The 9738-nt window shown below is 35.5% G+C and overlaps 1 protein-coding gene across 2 annotated transcripts in view; it reads left to right on the forward strand.

Moving 5' to 3' along the window:
• The window catches only part of LIN9 (lin-9 DREAM MuvB core complex component), a 62681-nt gene extending 52943 nt beyond the window's left edge, over positions 1 to 9738 (forward strand). Inside the window, exons 11-15 of one of the 2 annotated variants that reach the window (XM_074947096.1) lie at positions 1504 to 1584; positions 4385 to 4510; positions 4838 to 5020; positions 5211 to 5308; positions 7873 to 9738. In XM_074947096.1, the coding sequence (XP_074803197.1) occupies positions 1504 to 1584; positions 4385 to 4510; positions 4838 to 5020; positions 5211 to 5308; positions 7873 to 7978 (594 nt within the window). In that variant the 3' untranslated portion in view covers positions 7979 to 9738. The remainder of the gene's footprint in view (positions 1 to 1503; positions 1585 to 4384; positions 4511 to 4837; positions 5021 to 5210; positions 5309 to 7872) is intronic. The other variant, XM_074947097.1, reaches the window with a different exon arrangement.

Consider the following 9738-nt stretch of genomic DNA (forward strand, 5'->3'; position numbering starts at 1 on the left):
ATATATTACATTTTAGTTCAAAACTGATGGATGGGATTCCCTTTGTATGGGGTCCCAGTTTGTCAGCTGTGTTAGAATCTAGTTTTCCAAATGATTAGCAGTATCCTTCTTTTTTTGAGGATGAGTTAAAAATTAAGATATAATAAAAACAGAATGTAGACAGAAATGACTTTTTTTTTTTTACTGTGCTCCTGCATGTCCAGTAGAGGGAGCATGTTAACTAATGCAGTATTTTCCCAGAACTGTGCACATTTTCCTCACTAGTGTAAATTAAATACAAGGAAATAAATCTAAATTCTAGTTTAAATGGTGAGGGGGGAAAGAGAGGAGGGATGTGTAAAACAAATAGGAAAATACAAAATTGGTAGGAAAAAATGCATGTTTTTCAAACTTCTCAGAAGATACTACAAACAATATAGAGTAAAATATTTAAACACTAAAAGTACTTCGGTGTCCCTATAGATGTTTTGTAGTAACTCAAATTCAAGTATAAATTGCTAACTTAAACAAACATACACTAATTCAGCCTGTTCCTGCGTTCCTTTCCTTAATTTCAGTGGTAGTTCTGCCTGCATGAAGAGGACTACAAGATTGGGAACTGAAAGTAGCTAGTTTCTATAATAAACTGTTTAGTACTACCTTTCATTTAGTCTTCAATTATAACATATCACTGTGAAAATTCTAGTATACCTTGTTCCCAACTGCACTGAATTCCGGTATAGGTACCCTCATCATACAGGAGGAAATTCTGGCCCTACTGAAATCAATGGCTCAATTCCAGTTGACTGCAGTGGCACTAGGATTACGCCCATCCGTCCCAGCTGACATTCACACTTCAAGTAGTTAGATGCATGTTGGACAAAATCTAGCAGACCTTTCTATGGGCACATTACACCCCAAATGCAGCAGATACAGAGCACTTCTGTTTTGAAGGAAGAGCCCAAGAAGTGAAAAACCTCCAGAGCCCTCTTGTTTGCTGCAAACCCATGTTGTGTTTCAGCTGTTGTTGCAGGAGTGCACACAATGGGTTTGTGTCCAGTCTGGGACATGACAAGTGAGTCCATCAACAGGGTGAAAACCTTATGGGGAAGGCGATGGTGAAACAGCTGATCTCTACTGTAGCCCACGATAATTACATCCACAGCATTGCTGTGCAAAAGTCCTATATTATATCTTCACGCTGTAGGGAGGGAAGGATTCTGTTCCCTTCATCCTCAAAATATGTCCACAAATCCTATTTACTCAGTCTTTGTGTAGGGAATTTCAACCATTGTGCTTTGGCTTCATAGAGGTAAGGCTCCCTGAAAGTACTGTTTATAATTTCTGTGGAAAAAAAATATATTTAATTTATACATCTTAATTTGTAGTCAGTCTGAGAAATATCTTTACACTTTTAGCAAAAAGTGTCTGATATTTTTCAATAATTTTATCATTCATTTTAAAACTGTTTAAAGATGTTTGTCCTAAAAAAAAAAAAAAAAAAAATTTCCTCTTTGTCTATAGACTAGGTTATCAAAAATCCTTATGATTAAGAAGGAGCACATCAAGCAGTTAAGGGAGATGAACACAGAAGCGGAAAAGCTGGTAAAAACATGTTATTTTTTCAGTTCTTGAATGGGTTTTGATATCCTGTTTTATAGGTATCTGCTACAATCAAAAAATAATCTTCATACAAACAGAGACAGTAGTACTAGTAATCAGTGAGGAATGGATTATCTTGTGGTTAAAGTACAGGTTTGGGTTCTGTTCCCACCTGGGGTATGACTTTATGCAAATCACTACGGTCAACATTTTCAAAATGTGTTTATCGTTAAATAAAACTTCCTGAGCTTACAAAGGCTGCCTAACTCCACACAAAATGATGATCTGGAAGAGGAGCAGCAGCTCCCATTTAAGCTTTAACCTAGTGGTCAGGGTACTCACATGAGATACCACTGGCTTAGGTCACCCCACTGCCTGATGGAAAAGGGATTTGAACAAGTATCTACAGCCTCTCAAGGGAGTGTTCTAACCACTGGACTATGGGATATCCTGATGTGGGGCTATCTCAGTCTTGCCTGTTGAAGTTGTTTCACCTTAGCTGAATAATTAGATATTAACTGGGCCAGAGAGCAAGTGAGAATGGATCTATAGTCCAGTGGTTCGGGCACTTGCCTGAGAGGTGGCAGATCCCTGTTCAGATCCCTTCTCCTCATGAGGGCAGAGTGGGGACTTGAACTAGTGCTCTCTTACATTCTAGGTGAAGACCCTATATGTTGCCCTATAGGTTATATGGGAGGGCCTCCTTCAGCTGGTTTGTGTAAATCTAAGCAGCCTCTGAGCATGCCTCCTGGATCAGGCCCAGCATATGAGGTATGCAGAGGGGCTGACGATACACCGTTCTCATTAGCATCTCTCATTTGCTAGCTTAGGCAGCTCCCCACCTAGCATGCTGGCTTTTGTATACCACATTCTAGGCCACCTATCACTCCACTTGCATTGTGTAGGGAGCCTAGACACCTAATTCAGGCTTTGGTGATCAAAACGTTATCCCTATGATTAGCTAGATGCCTAAAAGTTAAGCATTGTAGTGCTCTGCATTGTAACGCCTAAGTCCCTTTGGGGACCCAGACCTAAGTGCTTAAAATTTTTCACAAAGCATTTAAGGTTTTTAATACGGATAAAATATTTCTTCTCTCTGCCCCCCGTGGCCACCTGTGGGCGCATGTATGCTCACTCTTTCTCTCCATTCTCTGCTTCCCCATTCCCATGTCCACCGTCCCCTTCTCCTACCCCATACCCACATCCCATTCTTCAATGCTGGCATTATTATTTCACTCTCCTGTGCATTAACTGTGCTTTCTCTTAATTTTTTTAAAGAAAATTGTTTCAGCTGTACAGTTTAATCATTAAAATCTATGCAACTATAGCAAAAAAGGGATTAAAATAAATTACATATAAAGTTTGTCACAGATTTTAAATCTAATGCTGAAAAATATGCCGCTTTTTAAAAGTTTGTTTTTAAAATTTAACTAAAAGTCTAAGTATGACACTTATACAAAAATAAACTATAAAACAGGTTGGGATTATAGAAAGCCTTCTCTCTTTACAAGAAGATGACTGCCTTAAAATATGAACAAAACTTAAATACTAAATCACAAATTAAACTTAATGAGGAAAGGAGAAATGAGAAGCGTCAGAAGGAAAATAAAGAATATTGGGACAAACAAAGAAGCAACAGGAGGGAAGGGGAACAAGGATATATATTCAATTTGATATATTTAGGTCTGTTTAGCTTAGTTAGGGATATGAGATATTTTGAATCTCCTCTGTTATTCATTACTTTGTAAATAAGCCTCTTATACAGTAACTTTTGTGAATGCTCATGGCTATTCTGATAAAACTACAGGAGGTGATACCTTTCTAGGGGGTTATGTTCTTAGCCTGTCTTCAGTCAGTTTCTGCCTTTAAAATGTATTTCATTTAATCAAAAATATTTTCTCAAACACTTGCCTCTCTTGAACATGACCAAAATAATATATAGATTTAAATACATTTGTGAATTCTTTAAAGATTTTATCAATTAGCTAATGTTGATACAATAATTTTTGGTTAAAGTGAAACAGAGTGACATTTCTGGTTTTGGTTAAAGGGGAATCCTTTTGTGACCATGTTATAAGTTAGTGACCAGTTTAGTATTTAGTAAGTGGAACTGCTTAACCATACTCAAAGCAGATCCTAAATTAGTACATTAGTGTCTGGCAATAATACTAGTTTCTAATGACAAAATGCAGAGGGTTCCTTAACAGGGGTTACTAATACACACAATTGTACATTTTTAGTTTCATTTTTTTGAAGGGAACAGTTGGTGTTCTTTAGAGGTTTTTTCTTCAGTATATTATTCCTATTTGAGGACTGTAAAAAAAGTTGTATCTGCCACAGTTATCTAAGCAATGAATAAGCCAATTAAATTCATTTAGCTAAGTAGTGGTTTTCAACCTGTGGTCCGCAGACCATGTCTAGGAGGTCCGCGAAAGGTTACTGTTACCATAGAACAGTGATTTTCAACCTGTGGTCCGCAGACCCCTGGGGGTCTTCAGACTATGCCTAACATTTCCAAAGGGGTCCAAACCTCCATGTGAAAATTTTTTAGGGGTCTGCAAATGAAAAAAGGTTGAAAACCACTGAGCTAAGTCATTTGTATTTTGGAGAAATAGCAGAACAAATCTGGGTGAAAAGGATTGGTGTATAAACTCTCTACTTAAAATTTCACAAGAAGGACAAGATAAAGGTGATACTAGTCATCCAAGGGAAGCATCTAGACAGTAAAGTGCAACTTTAGTAAATAAAGATGTATAGCGTTTGTGATTTATAAACTTTATATGCTTTATTGTCTTCTTCACAGAAATCCTATTCTATGCCCATCAGCATTGAGTTTCAGAGAAGATATGCAACTATTGTTCTAGATCTAGAACAACTGAATAAGGACCTAAACAAAGTTTTGCATAAGGTTCAACAGTACTGTTATGAGGTAATATGTTGCTAACCTCTTAGTTTATTTGGTGTTGTGTTTAGCATATAAATAAGTCAACTGAAATTTCATATATAGAAAAGGACCATTTAGACACAAATGCCAAACTTTAAGTAACTGGGGCCATATATGCTTTCATTTCTCTCTTTCCGAATATCAGTAACTCTCATTGATGTCAATGGACAGTTTTGGTTAACAGTATGAGGGCCTGGTTATTTTTGCAGGCTCTTCACTTATGAAACTCCCTTTAAAGTTGACTACCAGTTCACCCGCACACCAGCTGTAGAATCAGACCCTTAATCTTTACTTCTAATTATATCTGTGTAGCTTGCTCCAGACCAAGGCCTCCAGCCTGCAGACCAGCCAACGGATCTGAGGCGCCGATGTGAAGAAGAAGCTCAGGAGATAGTTAGACAAGCAAATGCATCAACAACAGGACATCTTTGTGTGGAAAATGAAAACCTGACGGATCTGATCTCTAGACTTACAGCAATATTACTGCAGATTAAGGTAAATTGTTTACTAAAAATTTCTAATGTTTCCTCACACATAATACACAACATTTTAAAGCCCTGGCAACCCATAGGCATCAGTCAAATTTCTGTGTTGAACTAAGTCAAAACATGTATTTGAATAGAAATTAAAATTATGTAGTAGAATTGTAGAGTCAATTCTAAATTTGTTTCTTAATTTCTTCTAGTGTCTAGCAGAAGGAGGTGACCTGAATTCCTTTGAATTTAAATCACTAACAGATTCATTAAATGACATCAAGAATTCAATAGATTCTTCCAATATCAGGTATTAACTTCTAATAATGATACATACATATTTTTGTTCCTACATGCATCTTTCATGATTACATATTCTTAACACACTTCAGAGCTGAAATGTTTATGTATTTATATAATTGAGTCTAATTCTGCAGTTCTTATAGGAATAGTCCTATTGAAAAAGGCTACCTAACTCCAGTAGATATAAAAAGAATATTAAAATATATATTTAAATTAATCCAGTATAAACTAGAATCTCCTTTGCCATTCAGTCTTTCAAAATGTATCTTTAATTTGAACAAGTAGTTATTGATGTATGTAATTGTTTTTAAAGAAGATTTAAATTAGGGCTGTCAGGCGGTAAAAACATTAATCTCACTGTTAATAATAGAAGACCATTTAAATATTTTTGGATGTTTTCTACATTTTCAAATATATTGATTTCAATTACAACATAGAATACAAAGTGTTCAGTGCTCACTTTACATTTATTTTTTATTACAAATATTTGCACTGTAAAAAACAAAAGAAATAGTATATTTCAGTTCACCAAATACAAGTACTGTAGTGCAATCTCTTTTTATCATGAAAGTTGAACTTACAAATGTTGAATTATGTACAAAGAATAACTGCATTCTAAAATAAAACCATGTAAATCTTTAGAACCTACAAGTCCACTCAGTCCTACTTCAGCCAATCGCTCAGACAAACAAGTTTGGTTACAATTTGCAGGAAATACTGCTGCCCACGTCTTGTTTCCAGTGTCACCTGAAAGTGAGAACAGGCGTTTGCATGGCACTATTGTAGCTAGCATCGCAAGATATTTACGTGCCAGATGCGCTAAAGATACATATGTCCCTTCATGCTTCAACCACTATTCTAGAATATATGCGTCCATACTGATGGCAGGTTCTGCTTGATAACGATCCAAAGCTGAGTGGACTGACGCATGTTCATTTTCATCATCTGTCAGATGCCACCAGCAGAAGGTTGATGGTTCGGGTTCTGTAGTTTCTGCAGCGGAGTGTTGCTCTTTTAAGACATTTAAAAGCATTCTCCACGCCTCATCCCTCTCAGTTTTTCGAAGACACTTCAGATTCTTAAACCTTGGGTCAACTGCTGTATCTATCCTTAGAAATCTCACATTGGTACCTTCTTTGGGTTTTGTCAAATCTGCTGGGTCATCATCCGAGACTGTTATAACATGAAACATATGGCAGAATGTGGGTAAAACAGGAGTTCAGTCACAAATTTAATTAAGGCATTATTTTTTTAACAAGCATCATCAGCATGGAAGCATGTCCTCTGGAATGGTGGCTGAAGCATGAAGGGGCGTATAGATGTTGAGCATATATGGCACGTAAATACCTTGCCTGCATAATACCTGCAAAAGTGCCATGCAAATGCCTGTTCTCACTTTCAGGTGACATTGTAAATAAGAAGCTGGCAGCATTATCTCCCGTAAATGGAACAAACTTGTTTGTCTTAGCAATTGGCTGAACAAGAAGTAGGACTGAGTGGACTTGTAGCCTCTAAAGTTTTACATTGTTTTGTTTTTGAGTGCAGTTATGTAACCAAAAATCTGCATGTGTAAGTTACACTTTCACGACAAAGAGATTGCACTACAGTACTTGTCTGAGGTGAACTGAAAAATACTATTTCTTTTTATCATTTTTACAGTGCAAAAATATTTGTAATCAAAATAATACTATAAAGTGAGTACTGTAAACTTTGTATTCTGTGTTGTAATAGAAATCAATATATTTGAAAATGTAGAAAAACATCCAAAAATATTTAATAAATTTCAATTGGTATTCTATTGTTTAACAGTGCAATTAACCGTGATTAATTTTTTTAATCACAGTTAATTTTTTGAGTTAATCGCGTGAGTTAACTGTGATTAATGAACAGCCATAATTTAAATATTAAAAGAAAAATTATCATTTTTTTTCCAACTAGTAAATGTATTCTAAATTATCCAAAGCATAGAACATAGTACAGTGGTGGCATCCTTTATTATAGCAGTTTTTTCCCCTTTGGAAAAACTCCACTCTTAACTAAACTTCACTATATGCAGAATTACAAATCACACATTGCAGTGGATTTAAATAATTTGAGGCTTTCCTTCTTTATACTTAATCGTCAGAGACTATGATATTCATAGGTTTCAGAGTAACAGCCGTGTTAGTCTGTATTCGCAAAAGGAAAAGGAGGACTTGTGGCACCTTAGAGACTAAATTGGTTAGTCTCTAAGGTGACACAAGTCCTCCTTTTCTTTTCATGATATTCATATATTTCTGTGAACTTCAATCATGCAAAACCTATACACTGGCATGTAGGTATAGGAACCTTTCTACTAGCTTCATAGGGCTGTAGCCCAGATAATGTTTTTTGCTCTTTTCTCTTACAGTAACAGAATTTGATAAAGAGATCTTGCTCTCTGGCATGTTGGCCCTTCTAAACTTTTACTACTTCCTATGTTCATACCTTGTCTTGAAGGCAGTTGGTGTTCATTATAGTCATGTTCAGGTGTGATAAGTTAATAAATTGAGTCTTAAAATATGAGATTTAACCTTTCTTTCTTTTCTTTAGTTGTTTTCAGAATAATGTTGAGATCCATGTTGCACATATTCAGAGTGGCCTGAGCCAGATGGGAAATTTACATGCCTTTGCAGCCAATAACACCAACAGAGACTGAAAACGATGTCTATTTCAAGTGTACAGCATGTAATTCTGTGAAATCCTCTTCTTTAACATAGGCTTCACCAAATATCCTAACTGCGGGGAGATAAGGGAGAAGAAACCTCTAAAAAGGCCATTTTAGGTAAACTGTACTGCTTCTTAAGAAACCAGCATTACTGGCCTGCGTACATTAGATTTTTCCATTTGTTATATACATACAGTAGTTTTGCTAAGAGCTAACTTCTATTAGTAACTACGGTTTTTATTTTAAACTGGAAGTATATGAATATGCTTTCATGCAATTTCAACTAAGAATATATCAACTTTATTTTTAAAAGTTTGGGTAAATTTTGCCCAATTCATGCAGATTGCTTTATTGATGTGTTAAAGACAATGAAGAGGAAATGGTACAAATCAGTGGCTGTATGGCAGTCCTTTGTTCTTGAAAGCTACAGTTCTATTACCTGAGAGTCACCATCTCAGACTTTAGTCTACAGTGTGGTGAAGCAGTATGTATATTCCTGACCTTACGAAACAGCAGCAGAATATGGACAGAAAATAGATGAGAGTGAATAGATAGATATTGTGCACTTGGATACCGGCTGCTCTATAAATCAGTTAATACCTTTTTGGAATGTTTAATTTATCATAACTTATATAAGGAGTCTAATGAAGGAATAGAAAAACATAACTGCTAAATTCCCAGGAACATATTTGCTATGGCTTTTTCCCTCCATACAGGGCAAAAAGTCCTGTAATCAATATTTTATACAAATGACTGATAACATATTGGTTTTCCATTTTTTATTGTTTGCACAACTTTCAATTTAGATAACTGGTTATTCAACAATACCCAACATATATAAATAAAAAGATTTTGATAATAAATGAGATAACCAGTATTGTGAACTGTTTTTTAAAAATGCCTCCAAGTGTATTCTGGAATGTTAATCTTGTAAAAAGTGGTTATTGGATTGTTTGTTTAATAGTCTTGTAAAGCTTCAGTGTAATAAATTGTTTCCAGATTTGAATTTTCAGAGATAGCTGTAGAGATGTTTTGATTCTTTTGGATGCCTCATGAAATGAGGTCTTTTATATGTTCATGTATAAAGAAAATGTAAACGTTATTTTCAATTTTGGAATTTTGTATAGTTTAAAAAATGCTTCTGTATTGTGATGGTATTGTGCCACTGCAAAACTTTAGTGCAGAGTTTATATTTACCTAAACTTGTTCTGTTAATTAAGAAATCCATAAATCTTTTATTCTCAATGACATTTCTAATTCTAAATAAATTGACCTATGAGAGTTGATATATTTTACAAAAATGCAAACTTCTTGCACTGAAAGGCAGGTCCAATTTCATTTGAACAGAAAAAGTGTGCATAATTAATTTATAAAAATGAAGCATTTTGCTTGCTTGGCAAGGTGAGTGTTTTAGGAGAGATTTTAAAAACTACAAGGGAAATTACAGAATAGTACTAAGTGGTAATCCTAATGAGTTGCAATATGGTAATCTACAAATCTAAACCTAAATTTGTCATTTTGTGAGGATTGACCCTAGAATATTTTTATATGCTTCCCCTTTCCACCCTACTTCCCTGTTACTTTGTGGTGTTATCTTCCATCTGGTAAAGAGAACGGAATGTGTCCTCTGCCAGAACCAATCAGCCATAGTCTTTGAATTGACAGTAGGGTTAACCACAAGGTGCTCAGTCTTTCCCACTGCATCAAGGTATTGAGGTACTGACTGATGTCAGTGGGACTACTTGCATGCT

The sequence above is a fragment of the Natator depressus genome, chromosome 3 (genome assembly GCF_965152275.1).
Source record: "Natator depressus isolate rNatDep1 chromosome 3, rNatDep2.hap1, whole genome shotgun sequence".
NCBI lineage: Eukaryota > Metazoa > Chordata > Testudines > Cheloniidae > Natator > Natator depressus.